The following is a 27074-nucleotide window of genomic DNA, read 5'->3' on the forward strand; positions in this document are numbered from 1 at the left end:
ACTGAGAGCCATAGCAGAACTCTGAGCAGAGGAGGAAACACCTCCCTGATTTTTTGTTCATTTATTTGCTTGTTGAGACAGGGTTTCTCTGTGCAGCCCTAGCCATCCTGGAACTCACTCTGTAGACCAGGCTGAAGTCAAACTCAGAGATCCACCTGCCTCTGCCTCCCGAGTATTGGGATTAAAAGTATGCACTGGTCTCCCTGATGTTTTTAATGTCTCATGGATGCCATTAAAGAGGAGGGCCGGGACAGCCTCTATAGAGGTTCCCCTAGACTCCAGTAAGGAGCCTCTGGGAGCTTAGATGTGGGAAGGGGCTTGCTTGAGACCCCAGAGCCACGCTATGCTGGTACTGGAGTCACATGCAGGCCCTGGTGCTAAGTGATGGAGTCAGGGATAGGAGTCTACAGACATCTGGTGGCAGGGGCTGTCAGGTTCCTCAGATCAGACAGAATAAACAGGATGAGAAACACTTCCGGGTCAGCCATCACCTTCACGGAAGTCAGACTCCTCAGTCTGGAGGTTCACCCCCTAGTCTAACTTCAGTCATTTATGCTGTGCATGGCTTAACTTCATTTTACCATGATGAACTTTCTTGGGTACAGATCTCCTCAGGCCCCAGGGCTTGGGCAAGAGAGGAGAGGCCATTTTGGGAGATAGGAGCAGATTCTAACTCTCTCTGCTATTCATGACAATTGGGGGCCTGTGAGTGACACAGCCCCCAGGTCTCTGAGTTTTGAGCTCCCTGGTTAGGTAGATTGAGATAGGCAAATGTGGGTGGAGTCAGGTGTGGCCTAAGAGGGGGTGTTAGCGGGAGAAGGGGCACTTGGGAAGTTCTCTTCTGTCGGGGCAGTGGGATGCCTTGTCCTGCCGGTGGCTTGTGGCTGAGTGAAGAACTGATCGTAGTCTGGCTCCAAGCTGGGGCAGAACCTGGGGAGGCAGACTCCCTGGGTGGGGCTGCTATAGGAGCAGCAGCCAGAGGGTGACTGTGACCTTCAATCACGGAGATGGGCAGGTTAGGAGAACGTGTCCAGGAGATCTCAGAAAGGCAGTAGACCCGTGAACCGGAAGCCTGAGGCCTCTGCAGGGGGAGGGGTGGGTGATGGGAGAAGGTGGTCTGAGAAGGGCTTAGGCATGGGAGCTGTTGGGGCTGGGGGCCTTCCTGGGAGCCGCTCCTTCCGGGGGGTGGGGTGGGGGGGGAGGGGGAGACCAGGAGCATCCTCCAGGGGGAGCTTCAGTGGTTTGGTTTGGTTCCTTTCAGGGTGTGACTTTGGCAGGGCCAGCTGCACAGTCTTTGAAGACTTGGACCTGGGCCACTGAGGGGTCCACACGGGTGGGAGGGAGGGCAGAAATGACCTGTGTGTCTCTTCCCGGGATGCCACATTCAGGAGCGTAGCGCCTTAAGCCACGCTGCCACCAGTTCGTCCTTGACTCTGTGTACGTGGTTCGAGTGTGTGAGCATGCTGGTCATCCTGCTGAACTGTGTGACCCTGGGCATGTACCAGCCATGTGACGACATGGAGTGCCTGACAGACCGTTGCAAGATCCTGCAGGTGAGCCTCCGAGTTCTCCCCTTCCTCCCTCCCATCGGGGGTGTCCTCTCCCAACCTCAGGGCTCTACTCTGGTGCGGCTCCCTACCTCTCCTACCTAATTGCCCCTCCAGCCTCCTTTTATTTCCCAGCTGAGGCTCCTCACCCCATCCCATTCACACCAGTGAGGTGCAGTGCCTGACACTTCTCTGCCTAGAGCCTGCCTTGGCTCCCTAGTACCGGCCCTTCCCGTCTTTTAGGAATGTCCTCTTGCATTTCTCCTGTTCTTACTTCTCAGGTCCTGGGGGCGGGGAGGCCCTGACATGGCACCTGCATGGGTTTGTGCAGGGTCTGAGGAACCATAGAACAGGGCCCTGAGGCTGTACTCATTTTACAGAAGTAGACTGTTTGAGGCTCATCCCTGGGATCCAGACCTGACTTTCATTTTAATCATGGCATATAGTTGCTGTGTAACCCGGGGCAAGTTGCTTGGCTTCTCTGAGTCTTGTTTCATTAACTGTAAAGTGGGCTGCCCCATGTGTGCCATTTCGAGAATTAGGGGTGCGGGTGTAGTCCTGGCTGTCCTAGTGCTTGGCAATTAGTAGAGATAACGAGGGCGATCCTGGTGCTCAGCCCCTGGGTCCTTGTCATTGTCTGGGCTAAAGCAATGAAGAGAATGGGCCATGCAACCTTGGGCAACTTCGTCCCTTCTCTGTGCCCTGGACTCCTCTCTGTGAAGTGGTTGAGTGGACCAGGGCCTCTGAGGTTCGCTCCCTGCCCCACCTTTGACCTCATAGTGCCTCTGACTTCTACTGCCTCCCCGAGATCTCACTCTGCCCTGTGCTGTCTTCCTCCTCCCCCACAGGTCTTTGATGACTTCATTTTCATCTTCTTCGCCATGGAGATGGTGCTTAAGATGGTGGCCCTGGGCATTTTTGGCAAGAAGTGCTACCTCGGGGACACATGGAACCGCCTGGATTTCTTCATTGTCATGGCAGGGTAGGTAATGACCTGTTTTTGATGCATGCCAGCTGCCGTGTAGCTAACCTAGGGGCTTCTGGGGGATGATGGTGATGCCGTGTAAGAATGCAGTGCCTCTGGTCCAGAGGAGAGGAGAAATGATGCTCTCTGTGGACAGGCCTGGACAGACAACTGTCTGGTCCTTCGGCCACTGTAAGCATCTGCTCTTCTAGTTGGGCAGCGAAGACTGTTTTATGTTGATTAATTGAAAGAGAAAGTCACTTAGCCTCGCAAAGCCTCCATTTCCCCATCTGTATAAAGGAGTAAAGATATCCACTCGGTCAAAATGAACACCAAGAAGTGTCAGATGCCCGCAGCAGCAGCAGCATCACCATCACCATCACCATCATAACCATCACCATGATTGTCATTATTGTCCTTGTCATTGCCATCACCACCACTACCACCATATTACTATTATCCTTCATCATCACCACCACCACCATAACCATTACTGTTATCATGGTCATCATCACCATCATCATCATCGTCATCATCATCACTAAGATCACTCACTATCATGATCATCACCACCATCACCATTATAGTCATCTCCATCATCACATCATATTTTCACCACCATCATCATCATCACCATCATAACCACCACCATCATCATCACCATCATCATCACCATCATCATCATCATCACCATCATCATCACCATCATCATCATCATCACCATCATCATCATCACCACCATCATCATCATAACCACCATCATCATCATCACCATCATCATCACCATCACCAACATAACCGTTACCACCATCATCTCCACAGTTATCATCACCATCATCGTCATCACCACATCATCATTACTGTCACCTCTAACAGCACTACATCATCATCACCATCATCATCATCATCATCATCATCATCTTCATCACTATTATCATCACCGTCAGCATCACTATTGTCATTATTATGGTCACTCAGCAGGTCAGAAGCAGAGGACAGACTTAGGCATCATCCGATCTCATTTCTGGTCACTTCTAATGAAGCACGAATGTCACTTAACTCAAGGAATTTAAGACCTGGGTCATAGAATGAGACTTGATGCAAAAAGAAAAAAGCCACATGCTACAGTCAGAGAAGCCAGGAGAAACTAGGTTCCATTTTACCCATTTGGAGTATCAGTTCAAGCTTCCTTCCTTCCTACTTTCTTGGAGACTGTTCAGCAGCCAGGGATGCAGAGGGCTCTGTTGAGTGTGGGTGCTGCCTTGGAGACCCGGTGAGGGGAAGAGAAGGCCATCTGCAGCTCAGTCCTGTTAGGCTCACTCCAGGACAGTGTCTGGCAGCTTGGCTGTGGTGGGGTCTGCCCACACTTGGACTGGGGCTCTGAGCAAGGTGCTGTGTTCTGCTGAGATCATTTAACCCAGGAGTCAGATGGAACCAGGCTGGGGATATGGGGACTTAAGTTCTGTTCTGAGGAGGTAACACATGGAGGGTAAAAGGCAAACAGGCACTAACCATGCTTGGCCATGGCTCCATAGGGCAGGAATTAGGAGAGAAGAAGGCTGGTGACCGTGAATGCAGGTGTGCCTGTTAGTGTGTGTGTGTGTAAGCATATGTATGCATTTGTGCGTGAGTGTTTTGCCGTCCATAAGGGCAGCAGAGTCACCTGTAAATGGCTGAGAGGGAGCACTGGAGATGGACAGGCCCAGGAATGTGCTGAGTTCTTGGGCTCTGTCCTGAAGTGTGACAGTTTGTGTCACTGCTCTGTTTCCAAGCATCCCTTCCTGATGGTGCTCTTCAGACTCCCAGCCCCCTTGTCCCCTAGGGATTTGGACCCTGCCTGAAGGCAAGTCGACTTCAGATGGTTTCTTGGGTACCAGGTCATCACCTTTGTGAGGTGTGTTTTCATTTTGGGCTGGCTGGAGAATGCTCCTAAGTAGAATTTCAAAGAAAAGGTTTGGGATGGTATCATTTTTTCATATTGGCTGTGCAAAGTCATCCCTTTGATCTTGGAACAGGAAGGACGGAGTGTGTCTGCTCTTTCATACCATTGCGATTTTACTCCCTTAGAACGGTGACACTGTGCCATGTGAATTGATAAGATGGGGCTGCTCGGAGCCCAGTACCACTTTGCTCTCCTTTGTTGGAAGAGAACAGCTTTGTTCAGCCAAGAGGCTGGTTATTTTGCTCCTTGTCTTCAGAATTCAGACTTTCTCTGGGGTGTTTGGAACTTGTGGTTCCAGCTTCAAGTGCTCCATTGGCTCAGAGCATGTGCCCTGGCTCTTCTTTGGTTCTCTAACTCGTTCTCCTACTCCGTCCTTCTCAAATTCCCAATAGCTGGGCCATCTCTCCTCTCTCTTGTCCCTGCATCTGTCCTGTGTTCACCTGGAATGGGAGGGAGTTCCGGACTCGGCTTTGTGAGTCACCCCTGGGCTCTCTCTCAGCAGGGTCCTTTCTGTCTCTGCTTCTCCTAGAATTGTCCCCTTCTCTGTCATTCTCGTCCCCTGCATGTCTTCTCGCTGTCCTGTTTTCTAGGTTTCAGGACAGTTTGTACCTGGTTTTGTTTTATGGATGTGCTATTCCCACATCTCCTTGGGAGTACTGATGGTGCCTCTCTAAAGTCCCCTGCTTCTGGAACTTAGGTCAGAATGCCATTTCCAAAAGTTAAAAAAAATAAATATGAAGAAAAGTGACCCTTGTACAAATCTGACAGTGCCTGTGTACCACTGGTTATTCTGCGAAATGGGGGAGAGGTGATATGGTGAGCAGGTGTAGAAGACCAGGGAACCATGGGATCTGAGTGACAACATGGTGATGACCTCCCATGAAGACAGCATAGGCTGGTGATGGGCAGAAGCCTTTCCTATTGGGCAGAAATTGCATCCGTTTTTGCCTGGTAAAAATCTATAAATCAGCTTGCAATTCCCCAGTGTCTACACCTTTTAATTAACAGGAAAGAATAAATCAAACAAAGGCATTGTCCCCTAGATACTGAAAAATCAGCAGGAACATCTGCTAGCTCATGCTAACAGGGCCTCACTACATAACTCTGGATGCCCTGGACCTCACTATGTAGACTAGGCTGCCTTTGGATTCACAGAGATTGTCTGCTTCCAACTTCCCAGTGCTGAGATTGAAGGTGCGTGGCACATCGGGCAGCTTTTCCTAACTCTTGTCTCGGGAATGTCATTTATTTGGCTGGGTCTGCCCTTCCCATCGAAGCCCCCCCCCCCCCCCCAATTGGTTAGATTCAAGCTCAGCTCTGTTTCTTGTTCTGCTCCTGTGTGTCACACCGGGATCTTCAAGCTGATCAGGGAGAGGATCTGGATCAACCTCAGCATCCAGTATCCTGTGAGAGTCTCTGGTTGATATCTTCCTGGTTCAGGACAAGTTGGAGGGTAGCAACAGGAAAGTCTGGCATGGGCTGTTGTGTAAAGCACATTTTCATAGTATTACCGTATGAACTGGGTGGGTGGGTGGAGCCCTGCACTGTCACCTCATTGTGGCCCACTGGTGATGCAACTTGTCCATCAGCTTCATGGGGGACTTTCTTCCACAGTCATGAACACCAACAGGCCTACTCCTGTACTAGATGCGGAACCAGACCAACCCTTGTCTCCAGGGTCTTCACTATCCTAAGAATGGTGTGGATGGAAGGGCAGGGTGATGGTTATAGATGGTACTCCAGAACTCAGTTTCACCCTTCCCACCCCCACCTAGTTCTTACCACCCCCAGAGCCGCGCCCCCAAAAGTCCCCTCAGTACTATAAACGTTCTGTTTCCAGAGTAACAGGCCTGACATCCCAAGGATATTTTCTCCCTTCCCGCCCCACCCCTTCCCCAAATTACTGGCTGCTTCTTCCGAGACACAGAGGGTGACACAGAACCTCTGAGTTGCAAGGTTCCTTAGAGGTCACAGCCGTTCATCTCCAGCTCAGTGGAGCTGAATTGAGATCAGAGGCCCCATTTGTATGCTGCCCCTGCAGGGAACTCACTATCATGCAAGGCAGCCCGTCTCAAATTGGAACATAAAAAAAGTGCTATAAAGTTCACTCACTGAGCTAGAGTTTGCCTTTCTGTGGTGCCTACCTGTTAGTGCCATGTGTCCCCGAGTCAGCATTTGGTGAGGTGCTCTTACAGTCCAGGCTTTGTCCCGGGAGGTGGGCACACAAGGTAAGGAAGACAAATGCTCTTCCTGATGGCGTGGGGCGCGGAGTGTAGGAAATAGATGCAGAACACCCATGACAGACAAATCCTGCCCAGAAGGACCAGAGTGACATAAGGACATGGGTCCAGTAACCACCAGGGGCTGGAAGGTCCTCAAGACACAGAGCTGGGCTTGGGAACTGTCCGGCAGAGAGAAGCCAATGGAATCTTAGGCGGAAGGTTCTGGGATGTGTGGAGCTGAGAGATGAGGCTAGGAGACAGGTCTGAGGCCTCTCACATGGGGACACTGAGGCCACAGGGAGGGCTTTGTGTTCAGCCTCTCCGCAGCCCTGTAGAAGTCTAGAGGTGGCTTTGTTTTTTCCCTTCAGGATGAACCGCCCCAGACCCTCCCACTGCTTGTCTGAGGAAGTGTTCAAAGATGCTCCACTCGTGGGGCTTGCATCCTGCTGTCTCTATCATTACAGTCTTTCCTGGAGGATAGGATCATAGCCTCCAACGGCAATGGCTTTGGGGCAGATGGAGAGGCTGCACCATCCCTGTAAAGTGTCTCATGGTCGCGCTTGCCCTCCAAGCCGGGTCTCCTTCACCTTGGGATTAATAGCGGGTGACTTTTAAACCCAAATAACGGGTGACTTTGGGACGTATAATAGCAGATGACTTTTTAAACCCAAACTTTGCCCCATAGCTGGTACCTTCATCTCAGAGGGGCTTCTGGAGGAGGGATCCAGCTGGTTATTCTCTGTCTCACTTCCTGTTCTTGCTCAACCTGGACGGAGAGGCCCTCCATTCTTATTTTCTACCCTGTGACAGAGCAGGCAGTCACTGTTGCTCTCTGGAGGTGGCCGGCCCATCCTACCGCCTTTCATTTAAACCCCTCTCCTGCCTTGTCCATTAGGAGGTCATGCAATATTCAACTGCCGTCTAGAACTTGAGATATTCTTTGCCTGCATACGTTCCTGCTTACGTCATGCTGAATTCCATCTCCTCTCCGTGCTCAGGCCTTTGTGAAGTGACCACTGCCAGCAGCGATGGCGATGGGGGCAGGGGGGTGGGGGATGAGACACCTGTGTGAAAAGTTAAAAGCTTCCACAGGAATTTTGAAGCTGGTCCTTGGGAGGACAGAGGCCTGGGTGGGGCTGTGAGCCCTTTGGTGGATGAATATAGGGAGCAAGTGTCAGCCCTTTGGATCCGAAAGCCCTTTGAAAACTAAGGGCAGCGACATCACAAGGGAGGACCTCCATGCAGAAAAGAGCTGCTGGCTAAAATTCCTTCCCAGAGGAGAGGCAAGCAATGTCTACTCTTCCCAAGGTCCCAATGAAAAACTGAGGATAATCCCAGCTGAGCTTGTTGACTGTTTACCCTCCCTCGTGGAGGGTCATAAGACCCTCACCCGAGTATCCAGCTGCTTTCTACTTCTCTGAATGCAACTCCAGGCTATGGAGAGGCCCACATTCCTGCTGGGTAAAGGCTTTCTGGGGCAGCCTGTTGAGGAAGGAGGATAGTCCACACAGCCATGTGCAAGTTGGGATGGGTGATCGCCTCAACCTTCAAACACAACCTTTCACCTCTCTCCATGTTTCAGGGAGTCAGCAGAGTCATGGGGGCAGCCTCTTGGGCCCACTCCAGGGATGTGGGCATGACAGGACCTAGGGCTCCTGCTGTGGTGGTCTGTGGTTGCTGTCAGAGAAGCTGGCTCTTGTGACCTCCACAGGAAGCTCTGAGGGGTGGAGATCATGACTTCCAGTTCTAGTTTCTGGTGGAAGCGTTGCCATGCAGGAGATAACGTCCTTGTGACTTTCTGGGTCCTTTCTTTCATGCTCACAAGGAAGTGGCAGGAGCTATGGGTATTTGAATTGAAGGCCATGCGGTAGAGAGATGGCCATGCCAGCCATGCCTGTCTACCGAGGCCGGAAAACAATGTTTTCTTTACCAAATCCCTTCCTTTCCTGGTGCTTTTGGCTGGAGCTAAATCTCATGGCTACTCTTGGCTACAGGGAGGCAAGGAAAGCAGAGAGATCTTTGAACTTGGCTCAGTCGACCAAGAGCTACTCTGTGGGGTCGAGTCAGATTGGAGAAGAGGATTTCTGTCAGGTTGGCAGTGTCCTCATTGAAGCCATGGCCCTTGGTTGCCACTTCCGTAGCTCTGTCCAGGCTGCCTGGGCAGGGCCTGTGCTCTGCTGAGGAATCTAAGGTTGGTACTGACCGTACAAGTGCCACACAGGCCAGTGCCTGCCGATGGACCAGCTGCGGTCAGTGGGCAAAGGGTCATTACTGGGGCTGCTCACAGAAGCTGCTGGAGGAGCCTTCATCCCATGTGGATCAGGGAAGCCCTGTAGTTGCTGAGAGTCTCAAGAGGCCCTGTGTGCTGACCTGTCACTGAACACTCTACTTTGAGACTTTATAGGTCTAATCTCTGATGGCAGGTCCCCAGAGCCTGGCCTTGGGTCCAGGACATGGCTCCTGAGTTCGCAAACTGCATTGTTTTCCCGTCTGTTGGGTGAAGATCTGTGATTGGGTGGGTGTGGACCTGGGAAGGTTCCAATCAGAATCTGAGTGTACATGTGGGTTTCCTTTGCATACAGGGCTGGTTGGAATAGGTGATGGTCACTGTGTGGGCCTGTTTCCATAGAAACAAGATGGTAGCCACCGTGGGGGATGGGTGAGTTGCCAGAGATCCTCAGACCTGCCTGATGAGTCATACTGGTCAGGTGTGAGTCAGGCAGGATCCTCAAAGTCATATGGTGCGGGGATTCTCCCAGCTCCTTTGCTGAAGAGCCTTGACCTTCCATCATGGCTGGCTCCGGAATCTGTTGCAGCCATCTCTTAGCTCTGCTGTTTCTCTGGGGCTAGTGCTCCTCACTGGAGTTTGCTGATCTATGTGAGATGGCAGCAGCAGCTCCCCACGGTTACTCATATTTCCTTTTCTGCTCAGCCACTGAGGCCCGGAATTGAGCCTTCTTGGCTCCAATTGGCTGGAGTGGGCTCTGTGTTCATCCTTGAGCTCTACCCATGCCTCATGGCTTGAGAACAAGGAGGATATCCCAGGAGGATGTTTGTGGGGGGAGGATCCCTGGTCCTGGGTTCCTTGAAGTGCAGCCAGAAGCTAGGGCAGTAGCAGCTGGCTCATGTGCAGCTTGCTGATGGGCTGGGATCTTTGACATCTCCCATCATGTCCTCAGCCTCAGGATCCCGAGGGGTTCAGGTTGTTAAAGCTGCTTTGAAGATGAGGAAATGGAGGCTCATAGAAGTTGGTGGCCCGCTCCAGGTCACCACCCTTACAGGGGGATCTGGGATTTCTCAGATATGGCTGCCCTGGAGCCCATGCTCACTCCAGGTATGAGGGAGTGTCACCTTTTCAGAAGTCAAAATAGTCCCATTGGCCCGTCCCAAGGACTTGGGAAGTCTCACTGATCCTCAGGAAGCTGCGAGGGTGTTTGCTTCTTACTGTCTGTGGCCGAGGTATTGTGTCTTTTCCCCACTGCCCAGCAGCATAGCCCACTCCGGTGGGACCACGACTAGCCTGAGCTCACTCAAGGGAGGCAGACATTGCAAAAGGCAGGGGTGGGGGGGGGGCAAGGGAGGGATGGACCATTACACATTAAAAAAAAAAAACAACATGCACCAGGCGGTGGTGGCACACGCCTGTAATCCCAGCACTCGGGAGGCAGAGGCAGATGGATCTCTGTGAGTTCGAGGCCAGCCTGGGTTACCAAGTGAGTTCCAGGAAAGGTACAAAGCTACACAGAGAAACCCTGTCTCAAAAAAAACAAAAACAAAACAAAACAAAAAAAAGCACGTATTGAGGGTAGCTCAGTGCATAATGTGCTCACCCACAAGCGTGGTTAGAACTTGGAACTCTTACTCTCTTAAAAGCCAGGAGGGCATAGCAGCTCACCTGTAATTCCAAAGCGCTGAAGGCCAAGACAGGGAATCCCTGGCTAGACTCTGTATTGGTAAGCTTTGGGTTCAATTAAAAGAATGTGCCTCAACAAATAAGGGTGGAGAGCATCAAGGAAGACGTCCAACATCAGACTCAGGCTTTCTCAGGCACACATGCATCCTCACACATGGGAACACAAATACACACTGTACAAGGACACAGGCAAAACAGAACAACCCGGCATTACTGAGTGGGGCGTGGGGCTCAGCTCATGTCTAGAAACCTAGCACTCATGAGGCCGAGGCAGAAAGATTGCCGAGAGTCTGAGCCACAAAGGAAGACTCTGTCTATAAACCAGACCAAACAGCATGCATACTTTACCTGAGCACCATGCATTTACCTCCCGACCCTAGCAAAGACGAGGTCTTGTGGCAGAACGCTGAGTGCAGGCCAGCAGAGGGAGGGTCTTGAGTCCCTTGATCACTGAGTTCCCAAAGCAACCAGGTTCCCACCCTCCTGGGATCTGTCTTTGTAACCCACTTTGTAGGTGTCTTTGCTCCTGCAGAAATCCCCCTGAACTATGCACCAAGGTTCGCTCAGTTACATTCACTTCCCTCAGTAGTCAGGCAGGCTTAACCACACCTCCAGCGGCCTGGACTTGGAGACTTGGTGTGAGGAACTATGGGTATCTTAGTGCCGACATGCTTTAAGGAAACACCACAGGCTGCCTGGGTGCCGGGAGCTATTGTTATAAACAACAGACATGTATTCCAGGATCTGCAGGCTGCGACTCCAAGGTCAGGCTGCAGGAGGGTTTGGAGCCTGGTGAGGGTCCACTACCTCACGGATGTGTTTCCTTAGAGCATCCTAACCGATGAGGGGTGAATAGTTCTCTTTGGTTTGGTCTGTAAGGGTACTGATTTCACCCTGATGTACCCCAAGAACCCCACGTCTTCATTCTGTGCTTTTGGGCACTAGAATTTTAACGTCTGACTTTGGAAGGGATATAAACCGACCACAATAAAGGGTGAAATCACCATCTCTATTGAGGAACTGCTCTGCGTTAGGAGCCACCATGTTATTCTCGTGGTGTCTCCACCCGTCACTTCTCCCTTGCCCTGCACACGCTCCACCAAAACCCCTACTGTGTGCTGGGTGTCAGGCCCAGTGTCCCAGGCTGATGGTCTAGTTCTCGAGTGACACAGGCTGAGTCATCTCCAGCTGCCTCCTGACAGTCATTTCCAGGGTCGCACCTTCCCTGCCACGAACCCCAACTTCTACGACACTTTAGGAAAGCCCCCACAGGCCCCTCCCAGAGACTGAGGAAGCAAACATAGGCACCAGCCCTGGGTGGGGTGTTCCCTGGAAAGGTACACCCCAGGTACTCCATGTTGCTTCTCAGTAGCTCCACAATTTCCTTTTTAAATCTTGTCCTTCAAGCTGTTTATTTGACAAGCTCTCACAGGAACCCTGCCTGGGCTCAGTGCTGGGGACCTGGCTGGGACCCTGAGGCATCTCTGAGGACCTGAGACATGCAGAGGAAGCAACAGTGGGACACAAGGCAAGAAGAGCTCAGCTCAGCTTGGGGGTGAGCCTGGGAAAGCCAGAAAGGGCTCTTTAGATAAAGATTGGACTGAAGGGGCCTGGGACACTCTGAGAGTTGAGGTTGTTGCCAGACATTGGCGTACAGTGGGCAGTGCTGGGGATGAGGCCAAAGGGCTTCCAGAGTTATGGCTTGGGCCTTCCTGGATCTTCCTGCCTGGGCATATATGACTTCTTCCTTCAGGGTACATGTGACTCGTGGACGAGGGTGAGCTGAAGAAGCTAAGGAAACTCAGAAAGGCTCATCCTGACTGTCTCTGCCTCTTGCCAGGCCCCTGAGTCTGTGTTAGCATCTGGTTCCATTGAATGTCTCACTCAAGGTTAGTAGGTGTATTGAGAGTGAGCTGGGACTGGAACCCAGGAACCCAGGAACCATTGGGCCACACTGCCTCCAAGGATGCTGGCCATCTATCTCACTTGCTATTGTGTGTGGTGGTCACTGGGCCAGTTGAGGGGGAGCCCGTGAGCTGTGATGAGATGGGGCTAGGTTCTTCCATACCTGGCTGTGTCCCCTGGGTGTTCTCTGGGCCTCAACGTCCTCTTTTGTAGATGACAGGCACAGTAATCAGACCGTTGGAGAGTTTACCTGGGGATGTGCGTGTCTACTTGGTGACTACTGAATGCTCAGGAAGCCCTTCCCAGCCTGCCAGGACTGAGTGGCAGGTGGCAGAAACCCAAGGCATCTCGGCTCCCTATGCCCCAAGCCTCAAGGGAGGAGACTGGACAGAATGGAGGGCAGAGCTGATCGAGCGTAGGACTCTGTCCCTGCAGCTCTTTCCCAGGCTTCTGTGTTGGTGTCATCCTCAGGCCACACTGAGGCAAAGTGGACCTCAGCACCTCCAGTTTCCAGGCCGTATATTTAGGGAGGGACGTCTCCTCTCACCTGGTCCAGCTCAAGGACTGGCTTTACCCTCAGGACAGCCTGAGGCCGCATGCCCATTCTGACCCCGTGACAGTGACCAGGGGCACATGTCTCCATCTGAGCAGTCCTGGGCCTCTCTGGAGCCAGGAGTTACAGGAAGAGGCTCTTTGTCAGGAGCAGTAGAAGATGCCCTGAAAAGTCCTTCTCACCCTGTCTGCTTTCTTCTTACCCGGCCCTGTCTGAGCCCAGACCCTCAGGGAAGACAGCCCCTCTTCTCTCAGAGCCATTTCAGGGTGCAAGTGCTTTAGAGCAAAATTGCTTTGCCCAATTAGGGGCTTGGGAGCTGGCAGGAGGGGGCGGGGAGTTGTTGACTTTTTTTTTTTTTTTTTCTCTTAAAGACTTTTAGCACCGAAACTGTGTGATAAAGTAACTGTGTAATTAGGAATTAATTTCTCACCCTTGAAAGGGATGTCTTACTTGGGGCCTGAGGGGAGTCAGCCCTGTGGTTATTCACCCACTCAGCAGCTTCTCTTTCAGTTTGTGAGGTGCTAGGACGGGGGCCCAGGGACCACTTTCACAGTGACAGGAGGGGATGGCTTTTGTCTCTGCAGGTGGCCTTGGGCACAGAGTGGGTGGTGTTATTCACCATAGCTTGGTTTCCTGAGTGTCTCCAGGGTGTGGGCAGCAGGTGAAGCTGGGCCTGAGGTCAGAGGCAGGGAGACGGGCACGCCTAGTGCCATGGGGTGTGTGTGTGTGTGTGTGTGTGTGTGTGTGTGTGTGTGTGTGTGTTATGTGTGTGTGTGTGTGTGTGTGTGTATGTGTGTGTGTGTGTGTGTGTGTGTGTGTGTGTGTGTGTGTGTGTGTGTGTGTGACTGCAGGTGATGTTGCTCTTGCCACACCTCCCTACACCCCATGCAGGGGATAGAACCCAGGGCTTCACACATGGTAGGCAAGCTCTCTTTCCCGGTGCAGAGCCTGGCCTTGCCGCTCCATTTTCCAGATATCTCTATGTTCTCTTGGGGCTCCCGGAGGGGGTCATACCTGGACTGCCCTGAACAGACCATCCTCGCTATTCTCTTTTCCTCCCTTTCCACGTTTCCTGGATGGGTTCTTGAGCAAACGAGCTGTCTGAGTCCTTGGCTCAGAAGAGGGGAATCCGGGAAGTGTGGACTCTGAGGAGTCAGAACAGGGTGGGGTGTGTGCTTGAGGGTGATGGTGAATTTTGTACTAGGTGAGGATTGAGAAGAGCCTTCACGGAAGAAGGTAGAAATGAGGGAAGGGCTCGGTGTCACAGAGTGGGGTGTTTGCCTAAGGTGCCCTGTGAGCCCGGCTTGGCACCTGGGGTCACTGGCCTTGAAGGCTGTGGTCATGGGCCTGGACCTTTTTCTGAGAGCAGTGGGGGCCGTGGGAGGTTTTAAGGAAGCACAGCTTCACTGGAGGTTTAGGTTTGTGATGTGGTTAGGCTAGGGGGAGGGGAAAGCGGGAGACAGGAGAACAGGAGGGAGGCTGTCGCAGCTGTCAGGAGACAGGGACAGTGACGCAGTCTCAGCAGGGATGGCAGAAATGTCAGTAGCTGTCCCAGGTTGGACTTGCTGGTGCACGAGTCTCTGTCAGGATGGTGAGGGTCCCAGGGCAGAGGCTGAAACACTCAGTTCCTGCCTCCCAGTCAAGCGTTCTTCCCTGTCCTCCCCCGCATCCCTCTGTCCTCTTCCCCTCTGGGAAGAATGAAAGCCTCTGGGTTCTCCACTATGCACCTGCTGTGTGCTTCTTGTGCACCTACTGTGTGCTTCTTATCCACCAAATAAATCAGACTGTACTCCTCCCTGAGACAGGAAACACAGCCATAGCAGAATGTCCCAGGAGGGTCATGGGACACAGAAGAAGGCTTAGGGGAAACTGTGCAAAGCCCCACGGTCCAGTCTGTTTATGTTGCTAAGAACTTGGTAATATCACATTTTCCCTTTTCCACGGGCTGCCAGGAATCTTGGAATCCAGATTTCAATATTATATTCTACCAGAAGTTTCATGAGGTGTGGGGGTGGAAGGATGCACTGATAGGGTCTCAGGAAATTCTGCAGCTCACTGTAGAGGGTGTGTTCCTGCCTGAAGACCTGGAGGGTCAGGCCCAGGGTGGAGGGAAGGGGCGTGGCTAGTGTGCACTGTGCATCTAAGTCTGTTCTATCTAAGAGGGTTCTAATGTACTTCTGGGCTGCCATGGCTCTGGCTCTTCTAGGCAGCCAGAGTGTAGGGGTTGCTGAGTCTGAGGCCAAGCCTGTGAGTCTGATCAACTTCCCACTGTGAGGAGGTGTTCAGCTGCTGTTGTCTACTAACCAGGCAATCGTGGGCCTTGGTGATACCCAGCTGCAGCCCACATGTCGTCCAGCATCCAGGGGGCCTGTCTCTTCTCCCTAGTTGTGGAAAACAAATGTAAGAGAGCAGTTTCTCGCCAAGATGCTGAACCTCAGCTGGGCGGTGGGGGCACACGCCTTTAATCCCAGCACTTGGGAGGCAGAGCCAGGTGGATCTCTGTGAGTTTGAGGCCAGCCTGGGCTACAGAGCGAGTTCCAGGACAGGCGCAAAGCTACACAGAGAAACCCTGTCTCGAAAAGAAAAAGAAAAAAGAAAAAAAAGATGCTGAACCTCCCAGGGCGGCCTTATCCCAGGCCCTTTGCTCAGTGCTGAATGTCCAGGCTGTGGACCTGGGGGCTCTGGAGCGGGGATAGTGGAGCATGTGGCCATCTGGGGCCTGGAGCTGGGGACAGGCTGGAGGTGTCCTGAGGGTTCCCTTGCTGAGGCTGCTCTAGAGCAGGGGTCTCTCCCTCTCTCCAGGGTTGACAGAGGCAGGTTCAGAATAGTGGCTGCACTTAAATATGGGGGTGGGGCTCAGACAGATGAACACAAGGAATCAGCAAGATAGGGCCCAGACATACCCTCAAACAGCCCCCCATCTTTTGTCTACCTCCACCTCTCAAGCCTGCAATAATAAAATTAAGAAAAAAATTTATGTTTCACAGTGAGTAAGAAGGTTCCATGTTCCCTCGCTCTGTCCTGAGCTAGGCAGGTGTGCCACCTAGGGTTTTGGGCACACTTCATGGGAACCCCCTCTCCCACACCCCCAAGCAGAATTTACATTGCACCTTCCTCATGGCCAGATCCAGAGAACCCGGGTAGACAGGAAGAGGGTCTATGGAGCTGGTGAATGCTGTGTGTGTGTGTGTGTGTGTGTGTGTGTGTGTGTGTGTGTGTGTGTATGTGTGAGTGTGTGTGTGTGTGTGTGTGTGTGTGTGTGCATGCCAGAGCAAAAACATGCCAGGGTGAACACCGAAGTGTGTGTGTGTGTGTGTGTGTGTGTGTGTGTGTGTGTGTGTGTGTGTGTGTGTGTGTGTGTGTGTGTGTGTGCATGCCAGAGCAAAAACATGCCAGGGTGAACACCGAAGTGTGTGTGTGTGTGTATGTGTGTGTGTGTGTGTGTGCCAGCATGTGCCGCCCCCACAGTGCCTTCGTCACACGCATCCCCCAGCTGCTGGGAGAGCTCTTTCTACACAATATAAAAATGACGGTTTGGCTCACCCACGCATGGAATCCTCATGCGGCCTGCTCCCTGCTGCCTGCTCAGGGCCCCTCTTGTCCTCCTCCATGGCCAGGCCTGTCTCATCCTCTCTGCTGACTGCTGCCCTGCACCTTTCTCTCTCCTCCCTTCTTCCTTCCTCTCCTCATGGTCTCTGATTCTAATCCCTGTCACTTTTTTTGTTTGTTTGTTTGTTTTTCGAGACAGGGTTTCTCTGTAGCTTTGGAGGCTGTCTTGGAACTCACTCTGTAGACCAGGCTGGCCTTGAACTCACAGAGATCCGCCTGCCTCGGCCTCCTGAGTGCTGGGATTACAGGCGTGCACCGCCGCCGCCGCCGCCACAGCTGCCGTAACCCGGCTTCTGTCTTTTTTTTTTTTTTGCCGGAGCTGAGGACCGAACCCAGGGCCTTGTGCTTGCTAGGGAAGCACTCTACCACTGAGCTAAATGCCCAACCCCCTGTCACTTGTTTTAAAGGTCACCCCATCTGAATTTAGGCTAAAGTAGGAGTGTGTGTGTCTGAGGGTGTCCACAAGTGAGTGTGTGAATGGATGAGGGAGCTCAGGTGTGCACTCGTGGGGGTTGTGCATACAGAGCAGAACTTGCCAGAGAGCTAGGTATGGACGAGGGTGGGGGACTGGACCGGGGCATCTCAGGTGAGGCAGCTTTCGCTCAATTACTCCTCAAGCGACAGGAGGGGGCGGTGGCTCACAACAGTTGGACAGGTTTATTGGGTGTGTAGGAAAGCCTTCATTTGCCGCCCACACTGGTGACATGTGGAGCTGGCAGCCACGCTGGGAGCCAGGGTGGGGTGGGGAAGGTCTACTGAGTGACACCTGAGGTCAGGTGTTGAGGGGATCTTTCAGAGAGGGAGAGGACTGACCACTCTGTGGGGCTTCAAGATCTACTCTGTATGAAATCCAGGAAGGCTCCTTGGAAGAGGCAACTGCCAGCAAAGCCCTGCAGGGCGATGAGGAGTAAGGTGTGGGGGTGATGCTGAAGAAGGGACCAGACACGTGTAAGGCTCCAAGGTTGTCTTTTAGTTGAGTCACCCTGCTCAACAGGGCTGGGCTTGAGACATTTTGGGTCTATAGTACTGACATTGCTGTGGTGCATTCTGGACTCTGTGGAAAAGCTTCTAGGGCTCCAGGGCTGTGTGCAGGAGCACTGTGATTTCACCACAGACATGGGGATGGTTCCTCCAGGCAGAAGGGACACCTGAGTAAAGGTCTTGGCTGGCTGGGGAGTGTTTGTGAGCCTCAAGTGTAGTTGAGCTGCCCAGGGCTCCTTAGATCCCTAAGAATACAGCATGTCTGCCATGTCTTGGAGATGTGGCACAAGATGATGTGGGGCAGAGAGGAGGCTGGCCCCATGGGGTGCTTGGCACTAGCCTCATTGAAGGTAACCCAAACCCTTAACATCATCTCTCCTACCCTCATGCTTTCTTACTGGGGCTTTGGTCCCTGGCTTGGTGGGCCCCTCTTAGACCCTTATCTGTGGTCTAAGGCTTTGTAAAGCTACTATTGATGTATCAATGACACCCGGTTTCCATGTGGTACCAGTATGAGGTCCCTCAGCTCTCTAGGTTTAATCTGATGGCCAGACATTCTCACTGGAAGAGAAGACCTAGAAGCAGGACTGACGTAGGTCATAGGTCAGACGGATAGGGTCCAGAGAGCGGGAGCCACCTGGCATGGTGCTAGCTCTATAGTGGGACTGGTCTCTGTTCCTTCCACTCCCACTCCTGACTGTACCTGCAGTCCCAGTGACAGGCAGAGTACTGCTGTTGCTAACCTTGCTTACAGAGGAGACTGGGGTCCATCACAGCTGGACCTTGGTCCCTTTCCTCACTCTTCTAGGGAGTGTGGGTGGCTGGGTGGCCCCAGTCTGGGACCTGGTCCCGAGTATTTTCTATACTGTCCCTCATTCTCTCCTTTCTTCATAGGATGGTCGAATATTCTCTGGACCTTCAGAACATCAACCTGTCAGCCATCCGCACTGTGCGTGTCCTGAGGCCCCTCAAAGCCATCAACCGTGTACCCAGTGAGTTGGACCTTCCTGCCCACCCGTCACCGCCTGCCCAGCTTGCCCCACTTATTATTTACTCAGAGAAGACAGATTGGTTCCTTCCTGGGCCAGATCTATGCTCATGGTGCTGGACAAATGTCACTTTGCTCCCATTGAACTCATGGGCCAGCATGTGGTACCCAGAAGTGCTGGAGAGGGGATCTTGATGCCTCTGAGTCCTTAGATAACTTGGATTTTAGTACTTGGGAAGTCTGACTGTTCTGGGATAAAAGGTTACTTGGGGATGGTCCATACAGGCTGTCAAAAGGGGCTTGCCTAAGAAAAGGAAGTGATTAGCCTGAGGGAGAATGAGTATGGTGCTTCACTGGGCAGCCTGTCCTGGCAGACTTAGAACTTGAATCTGTCACCTACTTTTACCCATGGGACTATCTACTCATTTGCCCACCCACCTTCCCATTCATCCACCCATTTGTCCATCTATCCATCCATCCATCCATCCATCCATCCATCCATCCATCCATCCCACCCACTCACCTTCTACTCACCTGTTCATGTATGTATCCATCTGCCCACCTGCACACATCTACCCACTCACCTATCTATCCAATTACGACTCATTCACTCATCTGTCTATACATGCATACTTCTATCTATCCACCCAACCATCTACCCACCTATCCATCATCCATCATCCATCCATCCATCCATCCATCCATCCATCCATCCATCCATCTATCCACTCAGCTAACCACTCATCTGTATCTATCTACTACCCATCCACTCATACATTTACACACTTATCTATCTATCTATCTATCTATCTATCTATCTATCTATCCATCCATCCATCCATCCATCCATCCATCCATCCATCCATCCAACCATCCCTCCATCTATCATCTATCTATCAGCTCACCCACACACCTCTACCCATTTACCCCATTTTCCACCTAGTTATTCATCCATCTATCCATCATCCATCTGTCCGCCTACTCACCCATATACCTTTCCATCCATTCCATACCCAGTTTACTCTGAGAGGTTGCCTAGGGTCTGCTCTGCATTGCCCACTCTGTATTCCCTTGATGTTTTGAGCCTTACAGTCACCCAGGGAGGGGTCTTGGCTATTCTTATTTGGGGGATGAAGAAACAGCCTTGAAGACATGGTTCCCTCCTCAAGGATGCACTGCCAGCAAGTAGCAGATGTAGGATGCCTCCTCCACTGCCCTATGTTAGGAGTGGGAAGAGGTAGGGAAGGGAAGGAGGAGGACACAGGCTTGGGACTTTCAGATCTGTTTGGGAAGGCCAGGAACTGTTCTTTCTTTTCTTTCTCTCACATATGTATGCTTAGTGTACATGTGTGTATGTGCATGTGTGTGTGTGTGTGTGTGTGTGTGTGTGTGTGTGTGTGTGTGTGTGTTTGTGTGTACATGTCTGTAGTATGGAGGCCTGAGGTTGATGTCAAAGAATCTTCCTTGATCACTTTCTACCTTGTTCTTTGAGGCACAGTTTCTTAACTGAACCCAGAGCTCAGTGATGCAGCCACAGTGGCTAGCCAGTTTGCTCTGTTTCCGCCTTCCCAGGGCTAGAATTACAGGCAGGTCCCAGGGCTAGAATTACAGGCAGGCTGCTGGGATAGCTTGACCTTTACATGGATTCTGGGCACTGGAACTCTGGTCCTCACGTTCATGAGGCAGGCACTTTACCCACTGAGCTTTCTCCTCAGCCACATGGTGGATTTCAGCTTTTCAGTGCCTAGAACCATGGAAGGAACCCCTCAAACACGTGTGGGATGCACATGCTCAATAAACACACCTGGGTTGGGGATTTAGCTCAGTGGTAGAGTGCTTGCCTAGCAAGTACGAGGTCCTGGGTTTGGTCCTCAGCTCTGGAAAAAAAAAAAATAAACACACCTATTCGTTCTCCAGTGCTGCTAAGGCACAGGCAATGGTGCCGCGGGCCCAGCCAAGCTCAGGATGTAGGGTGGGGAAGGGCATCTGAGCTGAGACCCATGAAACCTGGGGATCAGCCGGCAGTGGGAAAGACCGGTGAGACAAAGGGGCAGGAGTCTAGAAGCCACCAGCCTCTGACTGTTGGGGATCCCAGGGACTGGCTGCTGCAGGGGCCACCTAAAGATCAGGGAGTGGGGCCGAGGCTGGAGGAGATGGAGAGGTCAGCCGCAGAGTGTTTCAGACGTGGCCCTGGCAGGAGAGTTGGGTGAGCTGGTCACTGAAGCTTCTCCAGCGACAGAGAGGAATGGCTAAGGCCTGGGCAGGGCAGAGGGAGGGAGGAGGCACTCCTGAGCCCAGTCGGGGTCTGAGAGTCATTAGCATCAGCCTTGAACCACTAAGGGAGGAACTCTGCTGAGAGCACAGAGCAGGGGCCTCTCTCCTGGCCTCACCTGTGATGCTTCTATTTTTGTCCTGGGGATGGCAGCTGCCTTCATCTACAACTGTGCTCCTGGCGTGGAGCCTACAGGCCTGGTCACTTTGGAGGCGAGGGGCACATGGCAGGGTATCATCCACAAGGGCATTAGTCCAGGATATCACATCATGCTCTCCATCAGGCCTGACAAGCACGGGACAGCCATGCAAAGGGATGTTAGTGAATAGGAGAAGCCCCAAAGGGACGGGATAGGCATGTAGGGTACAGGGCTTTCTCTTGTTAGATGTTCTCTGGACATCTGTGTGTGGATATGGAGATCTGTTTGCATTCCCAGGAGAACACATGTGTACATATATGAGTACATGTACATGGGTGTGCATGTGAGAACATATATATGTGCCATGTCATGGTGTCTGTCCCTCATGGGATCATATATGGAACCTGGGCCACCCTGGCTGGCTGTGTACAGAGCTTGTTAAGTGGCTTGGAACTGAGGTGGTTACTCCATGTCCCACGCACCAGCTTGCCTTTTCTCTGGAGACGGGCAGGGGCCAGTCTTAAGCCCAGCACCCCTGTGTTCCCCGGAAGTTCCAATTATCGAGGCTCTGTGCACAGGTAGCCAAGGGAGGCTCCAGATCTTTCCACGGGACCTTGTAACAGCTAATGGCCCCCCTGGGAACCCTCAGATGCCTTCTCTGTTGACATTCACCTCTCTCAGAGTCCAGCATCGTGGAGAGCATGAGTCCCCAGGGTCCAAAATACCTCCAGATTGAGTGAGCAGCTATGTCCTGAGGAAAAGAACCTTAGGATAAGCAACTTCTCTTCCTCCTTCACCTCTTTCCCCTTCCCCTCTCCTCTTTCTCCTTCTCCTCCTCTCTCTCCTCCTCCCCTTTCCTCCTCTTCCTCCTCCTCTTCCTCCTCCTTCTCTTTCTCCTCTTCCTCTTCTTCCTCCATCACCTCCTCTTCCTAATTTTTGTTTTTATTTTAAGGCAGGGTCTCTCTACATAGTCCTGACTATTCTGGAGCTTTGTAGACCAGGCTGTCCTTGAACTCACAGACATCCTCCTGCCTCTGCCTCCTGAGCGCTGGAATCACCAGCACCACCACGCCTGGCTTGAACTCACCTTCTTAAGTAAATAAACTGTGCGAGTGCATGGCGGTTAGAATATGGAGATCCCTGAAGTCCAACAGCTCAGCCCCTCATTCTGCAGGAAAGCCTTCTTTGTCCCTGGTTGTCCTGTCTTCCCCTAGGAGTCACCAGGTAATGAGCGACCTGGGAGGGGCCTGGGCTCCTTAGCTGTGTCCGGCTTGACATGTGTTCAGCCGTAGCCTGCAGCTCTCTCTTTCACCACTAGATGGCAAGCTAGAGAGCCAGCTCTGGGCAATCAATGATCAGTGATTAATTGGGAAATCAGGGAGGGGGAGGCTGTTACCAGAACTTTAAGAAATGTAGTAGAGGACAGAGCCCCAACATGATCACCCAGAAAGACTCAACTGGGGGTCAGAGAGTGTAAGTCCTGATCTCCACTCTGCTGTGACGCGGGCCTCAGTTTCCCTGCTGGCACAGAGCAGAAGAGCTGAATTAGTTGCATGGTTCTCAGGTTTGTATAGAGTGGGTAAGGGACCCAGAAGTCAGGGCTCCTCGTTACAGAATTTTTCAGAATATGTCCCTTCAGGGCACCCCTGCAGCTTCGTCCTCAGCTCCAGCCTTTGATGGATACGGGAAAGGAGACAGAGGATGGGAGAGGGTGGAGGAGAGAGGCGGGAGACCGCGTTCTGCTTCTTACTAGTTACTGCTCTTCTCTGGGTCTTAGCATGAAGGGCCTGGATTATCTGCAAGCCTGTATCCTGGCACCAGTCCCCTCCGGGCCTGCCTCTGTACCTCCCCTAAGTAACTACAGTGTTTCCCCGAGCCCCATTGGTTAAGTCCTCTCAAAGAGAAAAATCGCTTTTACCTCCAGGTAGGAACTTGGGCGGTCACCACGGAACATGGAGCCAGTCCATGCTGCAGCTAGGTGTTGCCCTCTAAGCTAGGCTGTCCAAAGGTGTCTGCTGGGGGGACTCTGAGCAACCTCCAGGGCCCTGAGTGGGGCCTGGGCTTATTGTTGCTGGCTCTGTCACAACCTACCTTCCCAATAAGGGCTTGGGCTGTCTAAGCAGGATGGAGAAGGTGCTTCAGGATACCCATGGATCTGCTGGGAGCAATGTTGACTGTTTCAGGGACCCCCCCAGCTACAGGTCTCTCCACGGCACTGTTAGCCCCCGTTCTGATTCAGCACCCCCCACCCCCACCACTGTCTTTGAATCCTCAAGCTAACCTCTGTCCTGTTGTGTGGCTGAAATGGCATGGAGTGCTTGAAGAACTTCCCGCAGGCTGTCAAGGGTGAGACGTGATGGGCGGGTTCTGCGACCAGGCCCAGGAGGGCTGGGGGACATCTTAGCAGAGGCTGGTCTTAGAAGAGCCCACCAAGGACTCAGCGGTCTCACGGTGTGGGTGGGTATTCCTGCAGACAGCGCATGATTCTGAGACATCCTGGGTCTGCTGTGGCAGCTCTGGATCAGCACGTTGGTAGCGGGTGAGAGCTCACCTCTTACCATTCCCCATACTCGACTTGTGTTGTTACTCGTCACTCACCTCCTCAGACAGCTCTCCACACACACCACGCCACGACAGGATGGACATTAGTGCCGTTGTCTCTACTCCCTTGTTGGAGGATTCAGAGACAGAGGAACATATCGAGAAGGGGTGGCTTACATCTGGAATTTAATGATAGATGGCTGGAGTTCATCAAGCCTTGGGCTAAGGCCCTCAGTCTCCCAGTGCTCTTACTCCATCTTCTAATAAATTATAGGGTGTTAGGGTTGTGTGATCTCCACTTTGCAGGTGGTGAATTGGAGACTCAGTTTTTGGGATGCTGAGCTTTCTGTTGACTGAGGCGAGGCAGCGGCAATCACAGGGGACATTCCTGCCCTGGTACCCAGTTCTGCTTTGGTCCTTCCTGTCCAGATAGGGTCCCAGGTGGATTGCTGTCAGGCCAGTTGTGTTGAGAAGGGACAGGAAGACCCAGGGGTCCTTCTTGGAAGGACCTAGGGAGTTTTATTTGGAACAGGATCTGGGAGAAAGAAAAATCGTGGGTCAGAGCTGACATGGACATTTTGTTTCTTTCCCTGGAGTGTGTGGTTCCTTGGGCTTGAGGGAAGGAGGAGGAACGCTGTGAATGGACCCTTCCCTGGGTACATCCGGGGTTCCAAGGCTTCCTGTCCTTGGTCTATATGGGATCTCTCCTCTCGGGGTATAAAAATCTACAGCCTGTAGATGGGAAGAAGGGAGGGAGGGAAGGGAGTGAGAGGGAGGGAGGGAGGGAGAGGAGGCAGGGGCCCTACTGCCAAGAGCTCCTGTCTTCTTTGAAGAGCAGGGCGGAGAACATTTTTGGCCAGATGTCTGGTGGGAACCCAAATGGATTGTAGTCTATGTTGGGGGTGGGGCCAGGGCAGTCAGTTCAGGGTTAAGTACTGAGTCTTGTTCTAGAGCTCTGGAAGAATGTTGGTCAAGACACAGATGGGAGGAGTATGTCAATGTCTCTTGGTTGATCTTCATCTAAGGTACTGTTGCTTGGGGTCACCATGCCAGGCCTAGAGCTAGGATCAAAGAAAAGATTCACCCATAGCCCCTTACTGATGCATGAAGATTTATCCGTAGCCCCTCATCACTGGCTGACACCTGAGCCCCAGGTGTTGGGACAGGGTCCAGGGGGCAGGGCTAAGGCATTGCAAATGCTTTGAGGAGACTTCTCAGAGGAGGGTGACAGGATCTTGGAAGGATGGGGGTTGCTTGGGACACTGTGGGTGGGCACACATTGCTCTGGGGGAGGGACTCCAGGCCTGTGGGATGAAGAAGACAGGGTTCTCTGTGACTTGGTGTCTGCCTTCAACCTACATGCCCCTTGCAGGCTGGGCTGGTGCCAGCCATTGTGACCCTGGCAGTCCGACCGTCTGCTGCCTGGCCCGGCCTCCCCAGCTCCTGTCGTGCCTCTGATTAGTTGGCTTGGCAATGGCAGGGCAGCAGACGGCTTCTCCTTGTGCTCAGCACTTTCCTCTCCTGGCTGTTCAGTGCCCTCCGCCAACCTGGCTAGATCAGAAAGTATGCAGCCTTGGGGGCCAGGCCACCATCGTGGCACACCTCTTTCTCTGCTGTTTCTGTCTCCGGCAATGGGTTGTGCCTCTGGCTGAGGCTGGCACATGTCCTGTGATTTCTGCTTGAGTTGGCCTGGCGGAGTGGCCGAGCTAATCTGGCTTGACAGCCCCTGTCTGTGGAGCACCTTGGTCCTGGAGAGGAGATGGCTGCTAGGAAGTGTACCTCCCTCTTGCCATCTCCTCAGTGGCCACCAAGGGACCCCCCAGATTCTCTTACAGAGGAGGGTCTGCTCTGGGTCCATCTCTTAGCATTGGGGTGGAGCAGTTATATTCATTTCCCTGCCTGGAATTTGCCACTATGGTATCAGTTTTGATGCCAGCTCGACCATCTACCCTGATGCTACTCATGGCACATTCCTAGACCAGACCCTTCTCTCCCGAACCCTACACTGTGAGCCCAATGAAGCAACTCCATGAGGATGGACAGTGAGGCACCCCAAACTCCACATGTCTCCACTGATAGCTGCTCTGTGACCCCAAACCTTCAAGCTTTCCCCGACTCTTTCCTCTCTCCCACATCCGATGCCTCACCGCTTGGTCCCACCTTTCCAGTATCTCCAGGATCCTCCATGTGTCTCCACACCACTCTATGTCGTCTGGACCTGGCACTATTGTCCTTTAGCTTATCACAATGGTGGGCAATGGCCGGATGGGGACAGGCAGGACACACAGGGGCAGATGGATCAGATGCCCAGTGGCAAAGTACAGAGGAGCCGTGAAGGGGGCTTAGAGTGGCTGGGGTAACCTCAACTGTGAGGCTGAGGAGGGGGAGTCTATTCCTCTTGGGTCCCACCCCAGCCACCATTGCTTTCCCGGTCACAGAGCCCACGAGCCTGTCCTCCATAAAGATAAGGGCTCATACCATGGGGGCATTCACTGGGTGTTTGCACAGGATCCTGTGAGCTGTTTCCCGGCGGCCCCTTCTGCTCTGGCCTGCTCTGTTCTCTAGACCTTTGTCTGCTCCTGCTGCCTGAAGTTCCTCATTGCAGACATGACTCCTCACTTCCTCTGCTTCTTTGCTCAGAGTAATCTGCTTTTCTGGTCCCTATTTCATACCCTGACCCTAACTGGCAGCCCGCCCCTTTCCTGGTTCACCCATCTTCACAGTTGGTGCCTCTGGACAAATGGACAGATTTACATGCTCATCAGGCTTGTCTGTTCTCATGTGTGCTTGATGGGGCAAGGAGCTTTGTCTGTTTTTTTTTTTTTTTAATTTCATTTTTATTATTTTATTTCAATTCATTAATTAACTTTTTTTTTTTTTTTTTCTGAGACAGGGTTTCTCCATGTAGTTTTGGTGCCTGTCCTGGATCTCACTCTGTAGACCAGACTGGCCTCGAACTCACAGACATCTACCTGGCTCTGCCTCCTGAGTGCTGGGATTAAAGGGGTGTGCCACCACTGCCTGGCAGTTAATTAACTTTTGAGACAGGGTTTTCCTCTATAGTTAGGCTGGTCCAAACTTGAGGCAATTCTTCCCCTTCAACTGACTTAAGCAGAGGAATTACAAATATCCACCAATCTGGCCTCATCTGATTTTATTTTATTTTTTAAGCCGATGAGTCCCTGGGGCCCAGAGCAGTGTACAGTGGTGGCAGACTTCTTGTTCTGTAGCTGTGGAGGGGGAACATTTATTTATCTGTCACTTGTCTGGATGGGTGTTTGCCTGCATGTATGTCTGTGCACTGTGTGTGTCCTGGGACTGGAGTTACAGATGGTTGGGAGCTGCTATGTGGGTTCTGGGAATCGAACCGGGTCTTCTGGAAAAGCAGCCCCTCGGTGTTCTCAACCGCTGCGTCATCTCTGCAGCCTACATCATCAGTCTTTCATTCTTTGAGCTATTGTCTCCCGAGGGGCTGTTGCTCTGGGCAGGACCGAGGCA

The 27074-nt window shown here is 52.4% G+C and overlaps 1 protein-coding gene across 3 annotated transcripts in view; it reads left to right on the plus strand.

The window, feature by feature from the left end:
• The window catches only part of Cacna1i (calcium voltage-gated channel subunit alpha1 I), a 116124-nt gene that overhangs the window by 31996 nt on the left and 57054 nt on the right, over positions 1 to 27074 (plus strand). For all 3 annotated transcript variants that reach the window (XM_036207532.1, XM_036207534.1, XM_036207533.1), the window contains exons 3-5: positions 1442 to 1553; positions 2396 to 2529; positions 18531 to 18628. In XM_036207532.1, coding sequence (XP_036063425.1) covers positions 1442 to 1553; positions 2396 to 2529; positions 18531 to 18628 — 344 coding nt within the window. The remainder of the gene's footprint in view (positions 1 to 1441; positions 1554 to 2395; positions 2530 to 18530; positions 18629 to 27074) is intronic.

This window comes from Onychomys torridus, chromosome 16 (assembly GCF_903995425.1).
Source record: "Onychomys torridus chromosome 16, mOncTor1.1, whole genome shotgun sequence".
In the NCBI taxonomy this organism is placed as follows: domain Eukaryota; kingdom Metazoa; phylum Chordata; class Mammalia; order Rodentia; family Cricetidae; genus Onychomys; species Onychomys torridus.